The sequence below is a fragment of the Staurois parvus genome, unplaced genomic scaffold, assembly GCF_062004578.1.
Source record: "Staurois parvus isolate SC_StPar_1 unplaced genomic scaffold, SC_StPar_1.0 ptg000226l, whole genome shotgun sequence".
NCBI classification, from domain to species: domain Eukaryota; kingdom Metazoa; phylum Chordata; class Amphibia; order Anura; family Ranidae; genus Staurois; species Staurois parvus.
This window is the reverse complement of record NW_028318022.1, coordinates 1,373,994-1,392,998: the sequence shown is the minus strand read 5'-3', so window position 1 is coordinate 1,392,998 and position 19,005 is coordinate 1,373,994. Positions and strand designations below refer to the sequence as shown.

The window sequence follows — 19,005 nt, the reverse complement described above, 5'->3', positions numbered from 1 at the left end:
TTTTTTACAGGTAAGTTATGTCCCTAAAGCTATAGAGAATATTTTTTTGTCAACTTCAGCTTTAACTGTATTATGATGTATGTTTAGGAAAATAACATTTTTGACTTGCCTGTAAAATCTTTTAAGAATATATCATGGGACATGGGTCCCTCTCATCTGCTTCAATCCAATATTGCTTGCTGACAAAACTGAAGCACTGCTGGCAGTTGGACGGGTTATGCTTTGCTATTTGCCAGTGTCTAATCCCATGGAGGTGGATCATAACCCAATGGCCTAAAAATAACTGTAATGTACTCCAAAAAAGGGATTTTACAGGTAGGTCAAAAATCTTGTTCGTATTTTGACTGTTCTGGTGACCTGTTACTTCATAACTTATGACATTAAAACGCATGCCGAAAAAGTAACATAATGTGCATGAAAATACAAGTTACATGCCAATCAACGCACATACATTTTCAGTGGGTTGCGGTGAGTTTTTATGTAAAGCATGATGTGAAAGGACTTTAGACAAATGCTTTCCACAGATGTGTGATCGCATTCTTAGGTAAGTAATGGAGAATGAAGTTTTCTTTTACATTGAATCATCATTGGGAGCAGTACATACAGGTTAAATATGCAGAATCCCATTCTTAGTTTGAATAAACCAAGAGCCCTTTAGCTATGCCTTTGTTAATGAGCAATATATGACCCTCTTAGAGGTCATTTCTTACATAATAAATCATAACAGAAGTAAATTTAAGTGTTTATATTGGACTTGATGTTTCAGTATACACACTGTATGAAATTACTATGTCTCTTATCTAAATATATGTTTGTATCCTTATATAGTGATTTAAGCAGAACTTAAATCCCCCAAATGATGGGAAATGCTTTTATTTTTCATAACTTGAGGTTTTTCAAATTTTTATGCTGAGTTTTAGTTGTTACCATAAAATATTCCTAAATCTTCAGTTTGTAGAACATCTAAACTGAACATTCAAAAAATGGGCACAGATGCTATACTTTTGGCAGTATATAAGCTATGTTGGGCTTCATCTATGCAAACAGAACAGTGAAGGTGGTGTTCTGTAGCAACTATTTTAATTTGCTATCCTGCAGTAGAAAATAACAGGTGGAGTTAAATTGGTTGCTAAGGGGCACCATCCTAGCTTTTTATACATATATAATTGTTAGTTTAGAGTAGATGGTTGTTGAGACTTTTTGGTTTGGGTGCAGTGCGATTTATGGCACCTTTTACATACAATATTAGGTGTGCTCTCATTGACTTCTATTAGACTGTGAGTTTTCATGAAAGCGCATTATGCATCTTTGATGCACTTTCAGAAAACATAATAGAAGTTAATGAGAGTGCACCTAAAACCACGTGTAAAACAGATACAATCATGCTGCACCCAAACTGCAGCACACCAGTGTGAACCCAGCCTAAGACGTTCATACTGTGTGCCACATATTAATAAAAATGTATATGAACCATTTTTTTTTTTTATCTGTATCTCTTTAGGTAGATTTCCCTTAACTTCCTATCCCATAAATCATACTTTCCATTGAAATACTTAAACTTTATTCCTGCTTTGGTAACAACTCAAAATTTGGGGATTTTTCTCTAACCTTAGCTTCCAGTGACCATACTCAGACAAACAGGGTGAATTATCTCAGGAGGGACACAAACAGCAATAAAATGTAATAAGGATTTTTTTCCCTACTCTATCCAAAAAAAAAGTTTGCTTTAGATATAATTTTAAGCCAAACTCTAGGAATTTTTGATAAGAGACTACGCTTGCAGTGGGCCCCCCTGCACTGCAAGGGTTTAATTCTTGTTACATCCAGGGGATAAGGAATAAGGTCTAATACTTACCTTATTCCTCTCTCTTGCGGATGCCTTCCATCCATGTTACCAATCCCCCAATGCCTCTTGTATAGGTCACTCCAGGTCTTGCATGATGGCGTCATCAATTACAGCTCTCAATGTACATGAGGATAGATAGTGGGAGCCTGCTGGAGCCAGGTGTAAGTTATTACACATTATTCCTTATCCCCTAGCGTTAACAAGCATTTAGCCTTTTTGGTGGGGAGGGGGGGTAGATGGGGCAGGATTTTTTTTTTTTTTTTTTGTTATAATCCTCAGAGTTGGACTTGAAGTGATTGTAAATGATAGTTTTAAAATAACCAATTTAAACTTGCCTGCTCAGTGCAATGGAATTGCACAGAGAGTGACCAAAACTCCCCTTTTGGGTCCCCTGGCCCTTCCTCTTTGGCAAGTGCCCCCATATTGGGCTTTCTCCCAAGCCGCGCTGTCTGCATCTATAGACACAGAAAGCGGGGCTCCTTCCACCCCATTCCTGCTGCCTCAGCAAAGCCAGGTAGATGAGCAAGAGAAGGAAGAGAGATGTGGCAGATGGGCACAGTGCTGGATCAAATGAGGGCTCAGGTAGGTATCGGGGGGGTTGAAAGCAGATAGTACAACCTAAATATTTTTTTCAACATTAATGCAAAGAATGCATTAAGGTAAAAAGAATGTTTAGACTTTATAACTGTGTGTTGATCAGAGATTTTAGAGAACAGTCAGGGATTGCTTATCTTTTCTGGGCCAGAAAATTATTGTAGCTGTGACAAGCAAATAGCATTTTTACAGTTTCTCTGCTTTTTAGTGGAGGGCGCATTGGGGTTTACTGAAAAACTTGTTCAGAGCTAAATATTACATTTATACTGAAAATCCCAAAAAGAGGAAGAATATTTTCAGAAGATTCTCTGGTGCCACAGTTGCTAACATGCATTTAACAGTGCAAATATGCTATTCATAGGACATGTTAAATAAATGTGAAATTTAAGATACAAATCTGCATGAATAAAAACCTATAGCTATTATGTTTTGAAATATGTGCTGGTACTGCTTGCTGTGATGTGGCTCAAAACTGAACAATGCAGGAATTTTTTTAAAGTGTTAAAGAGTTGCTTTATTTTATTTTTTTCTTTAGAAAACAAAATACAGTCTTACAAGTTGTAAAAAAGCTTGGAGGTTTCATCTTTTCAGACAGTGTTTGTGAAAGTACATCACATGTAGTTTCTGGAAGTGCACGGCGTACCCTGAATGTTATCTTAGGAATTGCAAGAGGTTGCTGGATTCTATCATATGATTGGGTAAGTAACTCCTATTTAATTTACTTTAGTTGAACTGAGTCACAGTCCAAACTGCGTTTTCATAAATAAACCAATTTGTACATACACCGTGAAAATACAACTGTCATGTAAGGCTGAAAAATACCCCATTAACGCTACTGCCAGATTAAAATCTGAATGGCAATTTATAGCTACTGTCAAATATTTTTTCATTTAGAAATGTCAGCTATAACCATGTTCATTAAATGCCACCGTAAAAGCTTATTACAGTAAGCTGCATACAACTTTCTAGAGCACACAATTAGCTGTGAGGTATGCTTGGAAATTTTTAAACTGGAATAATAACTTTTTAATAGCTGTATATGGAGAAGAAAAAATACTGTCATATTAAACTTGGTGAGCATTAGAACTACATAACCGTTACCCGCAATTACAATAGGATATTTATTATACTTCAGGTATGTAGAAAATGTAGATTTATGGAAACTAATCTTTTTTCTTTTTTTTCTATTGCCTGTGTACATTTAAACTCCGGATTGGTACCTTTTTATTGGCATTGAGTACATTAAAGTTGAACTCCAGGAACACAGCTACTTATACAGATTAATGGTAGTGTTTTACCAGTCATGAGACCAGCTGCTGTTGGACAAGGAGCTGTACACACGGACCAAATGTTCCTGCCGAACCAACTGTTTTGGCCCGTGTGTACCCAGTATATAATAGCAGGAGTAGATTAAGAGTATGGTATATCTTTTGTGTGATCATTCTGCGCTCTCCTCCATCCATCTTGCCAATGTATGTATGCACACCTGATTCGCTCCCAGTCTTGCCCCTCCCTTTCCCAGTTTAAATGCTGCACGTACTTGCTACTTGTTGCATTGGAAAAAGAGTATTTGTAAATGCATACAAATCTGTATTAATGTTTCTTTTGTATTTGCATGGAGTTGAGGTTTAACACAGCAAGCTTTTAAAGCAGCTAAGTTCTCTTCTCCAGGCATGCTAATACCATCTCTAAAGACAGACATTGCCTTTATTGAAAGCTTGAATTTCCCTCTAGGCCAGTTTACTGATTTTCAAGACTTTGGGGGAGGGGACTATGGCCACCAGAAGTGGAGAATTGGTGGGAGTAAAAAATGTCCACTGGTTGTTGTGCAGTAGGAGTAAAAAATGGCCTAGCACCTGTGGTTAATAGGAGAAGGAATAATGCCCAGTGGTTGGTGCATGTGGAAGGAATAGTGCCTTATTGTTGGTATCAGTGGGAGGAATAGTGTCCCAAGTGTGTTAATGAAAAGAAAAATGCCCAATTGTTGGTATCAGTGGGAGGAATAATGCTGTAAGATCCTTTTAAAGGCAAGTAAAGGGCTAAATCTGACTTACTGGCCACAGTGCACCACTGTTCTAAGCCAAAACAGTGGGTCATTTGACTCCTAATTTCTTAATCATACAGTAAAGGATACAGGCTCTTTAATCATTTATTTTAAAATAACAAACCCACTCCACAGGTGCCCTCCTTCTTGGGTATAATTCACCATGAAGATATGTATAGCAAACTACACCAAGCTGCTGCTCCAAACACACTAGGCATTAAATAATCCCCAATCCTTATGCATTAACCACTTCATTACTGAGCACTTTTACCCCCTTCCTGCCCAGGCCAATTTTCAGGTTTCAGAGCTCTCACACTTTGAATGACAATTGCGCGGTCAAGCAACGCTGTACCTAAACTAAAATGTTATCATTTTGTTCACACATCTAAAGCTTTCTTTTGGTGGTATTTACTCACCACTGGGGTTTTTATTTTTTGCTAAATTAACAAAAAAAGACTGAAAATTTTGAAAAATAACCCCACGTTTTTCTTTGTTTCTGTTATAAAAGTTTGCAAATAAATAATTGTTATTCATAAATTTAGGCCAAGATGTATTCTGCTACATTTCTTTGGTGAAAATAACCCAAATCAGTATTTATTATTTAGTCTGTAGGAAAGTTATAGAGTTCACAAACCATGGGATATATCTGAAAATTGATCAATCATGAAGTACTGACAGCCAATCTAATTTCTTGAGGCCCAGAAATTTCAGAACTGTACATATATCCCCCAAATGACCCCTTTTTGCAAAGTAGACAGTCTGACGTATTTCATAAGAGGCATGGCAAGTTTTTTGAAGTTGTAATTTTTTGTCATTTTCAGAAAATGAAGAAATTTAAAAAAACATTTTCACAATTTTTTGTTTACACCAGTGCAGTACAGCGTCGACATATAACTGGTGTGGCGGTGATCAGGGACACACAAAAAAAAAAAATATATATACTCTCTGTGACTCTCTATGTGAATATCAGCATATACACATATATTTTAGATCTCTGTGTCACCACATATATAACCAGTGAAACATACACATATCACATCCACTATGTGAATCTGTGAAATTTATAACACTGCAACTTTGTGACACCACACTTAATATATCAGTGATCCAACACACATCCCCAACCAAAAAGTGATCTCCAGCTCATGTGCTAGATGGATAATTACCCTGTATAACCAAAAAACAGGGCTTGGTACAAATCTCCTTAACTGTAGAATTCCATCCAGTGTTTAGATCCAATACAGTGATTTATCTTCCATTCTCCTCATAAGAAAATCGAAATTACATATGGTAGATTCAATAAATGACAACCTTTATTCAAAAACTTACATTACAGTAAGAGTAAGGCAGCTCCTCCTCATCGAGATGTACATGCAAACAGACTAGGGAACACTGGCCACATGTTCCCACTTCCAAGATGGCCGCGATCGCACTTCCTGTTAACGTCGATGCGTCTGACGTCACGTGTTCCTAACCACAGTAACATTGAACTACTTTGGGGAAGTGATCAGTATTTTTTTTTTCTTTGTACACAATTTGCTTATAGAAAATTATTATTTATTATTATACAGTATTTATATAGCGCCAAAGGGTTTGCTCAGCACTGTACATTAGCGAGGGGGACAGTACATGAGACAATACAGTACAATACAATACACGAGGGGTTCAAGGGCCCTGCTCTTTCGAGCTTACAATCTAGGAGGGAGGGGGATAGTGGTACAGGAGGAAGTGGCTGTGGGGAGGAAGTGGCTGTGGCTATTTCTATAAGCAAGAATTTAACTAAATTAAATCGATTAATTCAGGGTTTTTTTTTGTTGTGATTAGCTGTGATTGGCCACTACTAATCACTTGACACAGATGGGCTGTGATTGGCCCAGCCCGTGCATGTGATCGCTGTGACCAGTCACAGCTAGACACTCTTGTATAAAATGGATGGCATGAAAGGAAGCCATCCATTGTATACAACTGTCATGTAACCTGCTGGGATTGCTCACAGCAAGTCACATGGTACTGGCAACGGGGCCGGTACACAGATCTGTCATCACCCGTGTCTTAGGTACACGGCCGGTGACAGATCGCTCCACAGCACAGGCATGCGCAAAGCGTGATCTGGGAAGGACGTCACATGACACCCTCTCAGAGGGACGAAGTGTTCACCCGGCTGTCATTTGACCATAGGACGGGCAGCAAGTGGTTAAAACAACTCAAAACAACTCACTGGATAACCATGACCCTCCTGTGTAATGTGAGTCATGCAGCTCTTGTTCCACTTTTAGTGGGGGGCGGGTCTTGGATCAGTACAATGCTTTCTCGTACAGATATACTCCTCTCAAAGGTTCAGATACCATCAAAAGAAAGAAAAGCTTACATGGTGAAAAATCCACAATTTATAAAAACTTGCATTTAAAAACACAGAAGTACTCACTCACATATTTATGAGCACAGCTTTGCACCCAGAGTAATGTGCTTAGTCACATTGAAGTACCTCCTACTAGCTACTGCTGGCTATCTGCAGCACGAGCCTTGTTTCACAGACAAGTATACCTCTACTTCTGGGTTCCTGCAGTGGGATCATGTCACTTCCTGTCGGCCCACCCCGTAGCGGCGTTTCAACTTGCTGACGTCTTCAAGAGACATAACCAAATCTTTAATCATTAAGACTGGGTTATATGTAGCTGCTTCCAGAAAATTGGACACCTGATGGCTGGCAAAAAATAAGGCAGCAGGAATATCCCGCTATATAATCCCTCCCACTCTTAGCTAGTGTGATGGACTTCCTGACAACCCAACTGGATATCTCCACCAAACTACAGCTTCCTTCACTTTGGAGCCAGAATGTAGCAAATTTAACCCAATTATTAGACAGAACCAATGTTGGAGTAAAACAAGTTCTGATTTAATTAACAAACAGCACAGCATTTATACACAAAAACCTTTCACCTGGGCAGGTATGGTCCACATTACAAGTCCCAGGAGAAAATCACATCACATAAATAAACAATCAAACACAAGAAAAGAATGGATTCCTTTCTGGAATCTAGCAGTCTGGACTCTGGAGGTGATGAAACAAAGTGAGAGCTTATCACCTAAACCTAATTACGGCAAACAATAGTTGATGGGGAAACCTGTAACAGAAAATAAAATTTCTTAACCCCACATATGCTGGAATTCAAGCCCCACACATAGTTCCACTAGGCACAGTATGCCAAGGGGTCCCAGAAACAGTCCTACCTGCCCTAATTCATGGAAAGGGTAGCTGGTATAATTCTCAGCCACCCAGGCAGGTGATATAACCCTTTTGGGGAAAAGGTAACTTGTAACACCAAGAGGGTATCTCCCTAATCCTGGATCCAGTGGGTAGGAGGCTGCCCCCTAGGCCCCTCCAGCAGCCCAAGTCACAGCTAGTTCCATGACAACTAACCTCTGGTATTTGCTAGTATCCTTGGGGATGGACCTCTTCTCTCCACTGAGATGAGCTTAGCTTCTTATTATAGAGGTTTCTCTCTCTATCTGATTATATTCCAGCAAGGTGATTCTTCCATCAAGATTTCTGCTGTACCATATTGTCTGTGGCTGGAGTACAGCTTTCAGGTTGGCTGACTTCTCAGCAGAACCTTTGGGGACTGCACCCTGCCACATAATAAAAGAAGTGGTGTCAGCCTGTAATGTTGCTGCCATTGGATCCTGCCATAAGATTGTAAGCTCCAAGGAGCAGGGTCCTCCTATCCCTCTTGTATTGAACTGTATTGTTGCTGTATTGTCTCCCGTTGTATTGTAAAGCGCTGAGCAAACTGTTGGCGCTATATAAATCCTGTATAATAATAAGTACTCCCTTGGTATTTGTTGCAGTGCACTGGAGTTGGCAACAGGGTTCTTTACAGATCCAGGACCGTGAATAGCTTGCAGCAGGGCCCTATCCTGAAGGTCCACTGCAGGAGTATGCCTATCAGACAAATTATGCCTAGGGCCTATAGTCATAAAATTATGGTTCCTCCCTTTTCTCTTGGTCAATCACATGCACTGAGTAGGCAGTGTGGGTGGAGCCAAGCCACACTCTGTGTCTAATAGACACACTCAAGTGGCTTGAAAATGACCACACACACGAGTGCACCCAGAACAAGCAGCTTACTCTGGGGGGCGCTTAGCGGGGGGGGGAGCCAGAAGCATCAGCAGGGAACCCAAGAAGAGATCTGGGCTGCTCTGTGCAAAACCATTCTTTAACAGGCAAGTATGACATGTTTGTTCTTTTTAAAAACAAAAATATAAACCTTTAGTATCCCTTTAAGTTCTACTGGATGGATGTTCAGGTCCCTGCTGATGCCTTTTTGGGTGTAAGGTGCTACAAGTTGCTGTCCGAGTCAAGCCTTCATGACCCATTTGCTATGTGGCCCTGTTGCCATTGTTTGCTCTGTTGCCTGCTTCACAGTGGGACTTCTTTTGGAAATCACAGTCATAATGATTAGAGTGCCTGTGTTTTTTACTACTAAGAAAACAGGTTTTTTTTATTTATTTACAAGTACAATCAGTTTCTTGGTGTATAGTTTGAGACACGGGTACCTCCTTTATGTTCTTATGATCACCCCATTGCTTGCTACAAATGAAAAACAAAACTGGTGCTGGGAGAGGACCATACATGAAGAGTCTAGACAGGTTAGTGACAAATGATAGATACAGTGGGAGAAATACAAATAGGGGAATAAGCGTACAATAGTAATGAGTTCAAAATGGGGTGGCGGTGAAGCGACAAATGGATACGGGGAAGTCCATAGTCAAAGGGTCCTAGGTTGCGGATGGATGGTAAAGGCAGCTTCCCATAGAGCAAAGCAGAACTCTGTAGAAAATAAATCGGACACAAGGGGGGCGCCAATCTCAGTGTAGAGGGTTAAAGATTTATTGGTAACAAGAGGTTTAAAAACTACTCACAAACGTAAGAAGTATAATAGCATGGTAAAGACATGCCTTTGGTAAGCCCTATGATATGTTTCACATGACTGTCATATTCCTTTAAATGTTCTTTGTCTCTGCTCCTTCCTTTCCTTTGTTTTAGTTAATGCTGTATAGATAGCTCCACCCCTTTGTTCATTTCCCAGTAATGCACTTGAACTTCAAGCCTCATGTCATGAAGTAGAGTACATTATGATCTTTTGACCTATCTGATGTTCATTGTTGTAAGATTCTCTCAGTTTATGGAATAAACTTCACAAGATCTACAAGGTGTCGTCTGGATCGAGTCACTGCCTGTATTGTTCAACTAAGATTGGAGTTCTCGCTATCTCATCACAACTGTAAGTTACAGAGATCACACTTTCAATGCTTAGATTGGAGAGACAGAACACCCTCAGTCTGAAAATGATATGAAGATGGATCCTGTTTGTGCAGGATGAGCAGAGATGCAGCCGTCAGTGTTCAGCAATGCAGAGAGTTTTTGAAAATGGCGCCGAAAGCAGCATGGACAGCAAGGAAGTCGGGACCTTGGCAGACGACCAATGGCAGTGCAGGAACAGGGTCAGGTGACGTGTTTCGAAGCACTTGCTTCTTCTTCAGACCTCTGAAGGCTTACCAATGGCATTCCTTTACCATGCTATTATACTTGTTACGTTTGTGAGTAGTTTTTAAACCTCTTGTTAGCAATAAATCTTTAACCCTCTACAATGAGATTGGCGCCCGCTTGTGTCCAATCTATTGCTTGCTACAAACTGAGGCTAGCTGGGAGTGGGAAGGGTTATATAAGGGAACAGCAGGTGGGGAGTATAGTCTGTTGTAGAAGTGATTGTCTTACGTCCCTGTATTCATGTAAGTGTCCATGCTTTATTGCATTGGTCTTTGCCCATGCATAAGGCATATTTTCTCAAATGCAACACTTTCCAGATGTAATGAAGCATTTGCAAAAGTATAGGGGGCTATACTAGGCATATTTTGTGCCTACGTACATGTGTGTGCATGCATCCTTGTTCAGTAGTTTTTTTTTTTTTTGAGTTCTAAAAACTTACAAAATAACCGCAGTAATATATAGCAGAGTAGAGCATACAAAAGGCTGCAGTGACCACTGGCATAGGTAATTCTTAAGCACAAGTGTACAAAAAGTGGTGTACCAATGTACATACAGAGGTGAAACTCGAAAAATTAGAATATCGTGCAAAAGTTAATTTATTTCAGTAATGCAACTTAAAAGGTGAAACTAATATATAAGATAGACACATTACATGCAAAGCAAGATAGTTCAAGCCATGATTTGTCATAATTGTGATGATTATGGCTTACAGCTCATGAAAACCCCAAATCCACAATCTCAGAAAATTAGAATATTGTGAAAAGGTGCAATATTCTAGGCCCAAGGTGTCCCACTCTAATCAGCTAATTAAGCCATAACACCTGCAAAGGGTTCCTGAGCCTTTAAATGGTATCTCAGTCTGGTTCAGTAGGAATCACAATCATGGGAAAGACTGCTGACCTGACAGTTGTGCAGAAAACCATCATTGACACCCTCTATAAGGAGGGAAAGCCTCAAAAGGTAATTGCAAAAGAAGTTTGATGTTCCAAAAGTGCTGTATCAAAGCACATTAATGGAAAAGTATGTGGAAGGGAAAAGTGTGGAAGAAAAAGGTGCACAAGCAGCAGGGATGACCGTAGCCTGGAGAGGATTGTCAGGAAAAGGCCATTCAAAAGTTTTGGGGACTTTCACAAGGAGTGGACTGAGGCTGGAGTCAGTGCATCAAGAGCCACCACACACAGACGGATCCTGGACATGGGCTTCAAATGTCGTATTCCTCTTGTCAAGCCGCTCCTGAACAACAAACAATGTCAGAAGTGTCTTACCTGGGCTAAAGAAAAACAGACCTGGTCTGTTGCTCAGTGGTCCAATGTCCTCTTTTCTGATGAGAGCAACTTTTGCATCTCATTTGGAAACCAAGGACCCAGAATATGGAGGAAGAATGGAGAGGCACACACTGCAAGATGCTTGAAGTCCAGTGTGAAGTTTCCACAGTCTGTGTTGATTTGGGGAGCCATGTCATCTGCTGGTGTTGGTCCACTGTGCTTCATTAAGTCCAAGATCAACGCAGCCGTCTACCAGGAGATTTTGGAGCACTTCATGCTTCCTTCTGCAGACGAGCTTTATGGGGATGCTGACTTTATTTTCCAGCAGGACTTGGCACCTGCCCACACTGCCAAAAGCACCAAAATCTGGTTCAATGACCGTGGGATTACTGTGCTTGATTGACCAGCAAACTCGCCTGACCTGAACCTCATAGAGAATCTATGGGGCATTGCCAAGAGAAAGAGAGACATGAGAGCTGAAGGCCGCTATTGAAGCATCCTGGTCTTCCATAACACCTCAGCAGTGCCACAGGCTGATAGCTTCCATGCCACGCCGCATTGAGGCAGTAATTGCTGCAAAAGGGGCCCAAACCAAGTACTGAGTACATATGCATACTTATACTTTTCAGAGGTCCGATATTGTTCTATGTACAATCCTTGTTTTATTGATTGCATCAATAAATCAAATTTCCTGAGATTGTGGATTTGGGGCTTTCATGAGCTGTAAGCCATAATCATCACAATTATGACAAATCACGGCTTGAACTATCTTGATTTGCATGTAATGAGTCTATCTCATATGCAGTCAGGTCCATAAATATTGGGACATCAACACAATTCTAACATTTTTGGCTCTATACACCACCACAATGGATTTGAAATGAAACTAACAAGATGTGCTTTAACTTCAGACTGTCAGCTTTAATTTGAGGGTATTTACATCCAAATCAGGTGAACACGGTGTAGGAATTACAACAGTTTGCATATGTGCCTCCCACTTGTTAAGGGACCAAAAGTAATGGGACAGAATAATAATCATAAATCAAACTTTCACTTTTTAATACTTGGTTAATACTTGGTTGCAAATCCTTTGCAGTCAATTACAGCCTGAAGTCTGGAACGCATAGACATCACCAGATGCTGGGTTTCATCCCTGGTGATGCTCTGCCAGGCCTATACTGCAACTGTCTTCATTTCCTGCTTGTTCTTGGGGCATTTTCCCTTCTGTTTTGTCTTCAGCAAGTGAAATGCATGCTCAGTCGGATTCAGGTCAGGTGATTGACTTGGCCATTGTATAACATTCCACTTCTTTCCCTTAAACTCTTTGGTTGCTTTTGCAGTATGCTTTGGGTCATTGTCCATCTGCACTGTGAAGCGGCGTCCAATGAGTTCTGAAGCATTTGGCTGAATATGAGCAGATAATATTGCTCGAAACACTTCAGAATTCATCCTGCTGCTTTTGTCAGCAGTCACATCATCAATAAATACAAGAGAACCAGTTCCATTGGCAGCCATACATGCCCACGCCATGACACTACCACTGCCATGCTTCACTGATGAGATGGTATGCTTAGGATCATGAGCAGTTCCTTTCCTTCTCCATACTCTTCTCTTGCCATCACTCTGGTACAAGTTGATCTTGGTCTCATCTGTCCATAGGATGTTGTTCCAGAACTGTGAAGGCTTTTTTAGATGTCGTTTGGCAAACTCTAATCTGGCCTTCCTGTTTTTGAGGCTCACCAATGGTTTACATCTTGTGGTGACCCCTCTGTATTCACTCTGGTGAAGTCTTCTCTTGATTATTGACTTTGACACACATACACCTACCTCCTGGAGAGTGTTATTGATCTGGCCAACTGTTGTAAAGGGTGTTTTCTTCACCAGGGAAAAAATTCTTCGGTCATCCACCATAGTTGTTTACCGTGTTCTTCCGGGTCTTTTGGTGTTGCTGAGCTCACAGGTGCATTCCTTCTTTTTAAGAATGTTCCAAACAGTTGCTATGGCCACGCCTAATGTTTTTGCTATCTTTCTGATGGGTTTGTTTTGTTTTTTTAGCCGAATGATGGCTTGCTCCACTGCGAGTGACAGCTCTTTGGATCTCATCTGGAGAGTTGACAGCAACAGATTCCAAATGCAAATAGCACACTTGAAATGAACTCTGGACCTTTTATCTGCTCATTGTAATTGGGATAATGAGGAAATAACACACACCTGGCCATGGAACAGCTGAGAAGCCAATTGTCCCATTACGTTTGGTCCCTTAACAAGTGGGAGGCGCATATGCAAACTGTTGTAATTCCTACACCGTTCACCTGATTTGGATGTAATTACCCTCAAATTAAAGCTGAGAGTCTGCAGTTAAAGCACATCTTGTTCGTTTCATTTCAAATCCATTGTGGTGGTGTATAGAGCTAAAAATGTTAGAATTGTGTCGATGTCCCAATATTTATGGACCTGACTGTATTAGTTTCACCTTTTTAAGTTGCATTACTGAAATAAATGAACTTTTGCTCGATATTCAAATTTTTCGTGTTTCACCTGTATGTGATGGGAAATGCACAGGATGATGTGATAATTAGATTAAGCAATAAAGCTGACATTGGTGTGGTGTGGTAAAACCCTATGGACTTTCTGAATATATATGACATTTGTAATTTGGAAGATTAATTAGGAGAAAAGGAGATTTCTTAAGATGTTAAAGAAAGTAAAAATGACAATAACAGAGAGAAGAAAGAGAAAAACAGGAGGGAGACAGGACTCATGAGGGAAAGGGAGGTGGAGTCAGCTAAGGGGAGGGGGTACACAAGTTTTCAGTTGTGTGACAGTTGAAAGTACATTTTCTTAGTTCCAGTAGTCTGTAATCAAATCTCTTGGAAAGAATGCCGGAATTTAGGCTTCGTGTTTTGTAGTCAGGCTGTCAATTTCTCATTGACTAGTATTCAGTGCACTTTAGCTTTAAACTCTGAGGTAGGTGATAACTAAGCTTGTGCCAGAACTTGCTTAGCGGCTGTAAAAGCGTAAGCCATAAGAGGGAACTGGGATTTAGGGAGTCCCTCGGGTTTGCAATTTAAGAAGACCTCAGAGTGGCCTAATGCAGGGGTTGGACAAAAGATTGCCTTTATAGCTAAAGTATACAATATAAAAATTCAGGCAAAACCACAAACTGCAAGTATTTTAAATGCTTACTTACAGTGTTATTTTCCGTAAATTAATTTTTATTCACTTGCAGTGTGCTTTTGAACGTCTTAAAAAAATTACTAGTCAATTCTCTGGCATTCTCCCTTTCTTTCCTTACATGTCATTGCCCCCTCTTTTTCTGGGAGTGTCGAAATTAGCTTTTCTCAACCATTTAAGATGACAGAACCCCTGAAATAACTTTCCAGTCTCAGGAAACTCTTACTAATTTTTACTATATCTACATCTCCCAATTAGCATGATAGATGAAGGGGAAAATGGCTCCATGCATTTGTGGTCAATGGGAGGAATGTCCCCTTTAGAGAGAGCCAAAAAACAATCATTGGTGTCAATGGTTCTGAGAGGCAGAAATTATCCTTTGCTCAAGGAACCTTCAGCAATCTCTAGAGCAGTGTTTCTCAACTGAAGATTCACAGTGATCTACATGTCAGTAATAGGCAGCTGATGAGTAGATCACATCCCATCGGCTGACTTATGCACAGCTTAATAGCTGTGCAGCGCTGCCCCTCCTCCCATCCATCCATCATGGTGCTTGTATGTGACGACATCCACGATGGACAGTAAGGGACAATTGGAGGAGGGTCCGGTGAGGAACAGTGTAGCAAAAGCAGGACTCATCACAGCTGGTTCCCAGCTTACGTCTGTAAATGAAGAAGACTCCTGCCCTGCCATTTGCCCTGGTCCCATGTGCCCTAATCTCATGTAAGGTGCTCTGATCCCATGTGCCCTAATCCAATGTAAGGTACTTTGATCCCATATGCCTTGAACCTCTTGGAAGGTGCTCTGAAACCCATGTTTCCTGGTCCCATGGAAGACGGTGCTCTTATCCCATCTGCCCTAATCCCATGTAAGGTGCTCTGATCCCATGTGCCCTGATCCTATTTGCAGTACTCTGATTTCATGTAAGATGCCCTGATCCCATGTAAGGTGCATTGCATCCATGTGCCTTGATCCCATGTAAGGTTCTTTGATCCCATGTACGATACCCTGATCTCATGTATGCTGCCCCAATCCCATGTGCCTTGATCCCATGTAAGGTGCATTGAACACATGTACCATGATCCTATGTAAGGTGCTCTGATCCCATGTAAGGTGCCCTGATTCTATGTAATGTGTCCTGCTGTGTGCCCCGCTCCCATGGAGTGTGCTCTCCTTACCCCCTGTGCTTTACCCTGCTGCTGCCCATCATCTCCCAGCCCCCATACACTGCTAATCTCAAATTTGACCCAGAATTGAGCATCCATCAGAAAAAAGCAAGCCTAAGTTCTACAATAAACATGTAAGTTTTAATAATGATTCTAATATTTGATGCTAAAAATGTTATGTCAACAGCTCCCTAATCACACCAATGTTCCACAAGCTGTAGATCTGAACATTATTTCAGGGGTTTCCTGAAACCTCAGATCTTTTGCCAAGGGTTTCTCCAAGTTAAAAAAGGTTGAGAACCCTGCTCTAGAGAAGTGTTTCACGGGACCTTGGTTGTGTTCTAAACACACTGTGCTGGTCTTAATTATTCTGCCTCTCTCTTCATCTCCCTACATTATAGTTCATGTAGCTGCCAGGGGAAGGTTTGAGGAGTCAGATGAGCTTTGAGTCTGGGGATGCTGATATCACTTCCATGATGGTAGCGTCCATCAGCAGTCTCAAGGCCTTTGGATATCTACACAAGGGAAGCTTTTACAGGTAAATAACATGCCTAAAATATGTTAAATGCACATATCTTATGGGAAGACTTTGGTTGAAATAAATGGTTTGGTGACAGCATCTCTTTGAACCGGAAAATGTGATGCCTGCATCAGTCCTCGGACACTTTTCTTCTCCAAACATTGTCTTACAGTTATATTATCACTTCTATATTAATCATTTAAATTACCTTAGTGTATATAAATATTATGAAATTCGTAAAGCCTGATGTATCATTTGAAAATATTGCTGACTATACCAGTAAAATGTAAACACGTTAACCTTGAGTTATATGAAAAAAGTGTATGTGTGTATATATATGTATGTATGTGTGTGTATATATATATATATATATATATATATATAAACACACACACACGTACAGTATCTCACAGAAGTGAGTACACCCCTCACATTTTTGTAAATATTTTATTATATCTTTTCTTGTGATAACACTGAAGAAATGACACATTGCTACAATGTAAAGTAGTGAGTAGTGTACTGCTTGTATAGCAGTGTAAATTTGCTGTCCCCTCGAAATAACTCTACACACAGCCATTAATGTCTAAACTGCTGGCAACAAAAGTGAGTACACCCCTAAGTGAAAATGTCCAAATTGGGCCCAATTAGCCATTTTCCTCCCCAGTGTCATGTGACTCGTTAGTGTTACAAGGTCTCAGCTGTGAATGGGGAGCAGGTGTGTTAAATTTGGTGTTATCGCTCTCATTCTCTCATACTGGTCACTGGAAGTTCAACATGGCACTTCATGGCAAAGAACTCTGAGGATCTGAAAAAGAATTGTTGCTCTACATAAAGATGGCCTAGGCTATAGGAAGATTGCCAGGACTCTGAAACTGAGGTGCAGCCCGGTGGCCAAGACCATACAGTGGTTTAAGAGGACAGGTTCCACTGAGAACAGGCCTCGCCATGGAAGACCAAAGAAGTTGAGTGCACGTGCTCAGTGTCATATTCAGAGGTTGTCTTTGGGAAATAGATGTATGAGTGCTGCCAGCATTGCTGCAGAGGTTGAAGGGGTGGAGCGTCAGCCTGTCAGTGGTCAGACCATACCACGCACACTGCATCAAATTAGTCTGCATGGCTGTTGTCCCAGAAGGAAACCTCTTCTAAAGATGATGCACAAGAAAGCCCGCAAACAGTTTGCTCAAGACAAGCAGACTAAGGACATGGATTACTGGAACCAAGATAAACTTCTTTGGTTCAGATGGTGTCAAGTGTGTGTGTCAGCAACCAGGTGAGGAGTACAAAGACAAGTGTGTCTTGCCTACAGTCAAGTATTGGTGGTGGGAGTGTCATGGTCTGGGGCTGCATGAATGCTGCCTTCACTGGGGAGCTACAGTTCATTGAGGGAACCATGAATGCCAACATGTACTGGGACATACTGAAGCAGAGCAATGATCCCCTCCCTTCACAGACTGGATCACAGGGCAGTATTCCAACATAATGACCCCAAACACACCTCCAAGATGACCACTGCCTTGCTTAAGAAGCTGAGGGTAAAGGTGATGGACTGGCCAAGCATGTCTCCAGACCTAAACCCTCTTGAGTATCTGTGGGGCATCCTCAAACGGAAGGTGAAGGAGCACAAGGTTTCTAACATCCACCAGCTCTGTGATGTCATCATGGAGGAGTAGAAGAGGACTCCAGTGGCAACCTGTGAAGCTCTGGTGAACTCCATGCCCAAGAGGGTTAAGGCAGTGCTGGAAAATAATGGTGGCCACACAAAATATTGACACTTTGTGCCCAATTTGGACATTTTCACTTAGGGGTGTACTCACTTTTGTTGCCAGCGGTTTAGACATTAATGGCTGTGTTGAGTTATTTTGAGGGGACAGCAAATTTACACTGTTATACAAGCTGTACACTCACTACTTTACATCGTAGCAAAGTATCATTTCTTCAGTGTTGTCACATAAAAAGATAGAATAAAATATTTACAAAAATGTGAGGGGTGTACTCCTGTGAGATACTGTACGTACACACACACACCCTTATAATTGTCTCTCTGAATATTTGTTGTCTTTTCACAGTGATCCTTTTGCCTTTTTTCCCTAATAGCATGGTTATTGTGAGCTTTCCTTCCCCTTGTATCTTTTTCTGTTGGACTTTTTAGGATGTGTAACCTGTTTGAAAAAAGCTGAAGTTCAGATCAGGGGCGGACTGAAAACTCATGGGGCCCCCGGGCAATAGGGAATCGTGGGGCCCCTGTGTCCTTGCCTAAACTCAAAAAAGCCTATGAAAAAGGTACCAGGGGCATCTCATGGGGCCCCCTACTGACCCCGGGCCCTCGGGCACTGCCCAAATTTCCAAATGGTCAGTCCACCCCTGGTTCAGATATCACCAGCTGTGTTTCTGTCTCCTCTAAGATGATGCAGTACCAGCCTGCCCTGTCTGCATTGCACCCTGCAAACACTAGGCCTCTGGGAAGTATGAGCCTTGGGTCCCATTCACACTTGTAAATAGGGCTGCTAGTGATTACATGTTTGAAACCTAGTGGGGGTTCTTTTGGATTATCTTGAAAGCAATGGGAAGCTGACAGCTACAGTGAATATAAAAAGTCTACACACGCCTGTTAAAATGTCAGGTTTCTGTGATGTAAAAAAATGAGACAAAGATATATCATTTCAGAACTTTTTCCACCTTTTAATGTAACCTATAAACTTTGCAACAAACTGAAACCTTTTAGGTTGAGGGAAGTAAAAATAAAAAAACTAAAATAATATGGTTGCATAAATGTGCACATCCTCTTATAAGTGGGGAACCCCTGTTGGGTCTCCTGAATGTAATCACTAATGGACTAATTTGTAAG

At 41.0% G+C, this 19,005-nt stretch overlaps 1 protein-coding gene across 1 annotated transcript in view; it reads left to right on the top strand.

Annotated features, from left to right (window-relative positions):
* MCPH1 (microcephalin 1) overlaps positions 1-19,005 on the top strand; it is a 417,602-nt gene that overhangs the window by 141,461 nt on the left and 257,136 nt on the right. The window contains exon 11 of the mRNA XM_089679549.1: positions 2,976-3,138. Within this exon, the coding sequence (XP_089535675.1) occupies positions 2,976-3,138 (163 nt within the window). The remainder of the gene's footprint in view (positions 1-2,975; positions 3,139-19,005) is intronic.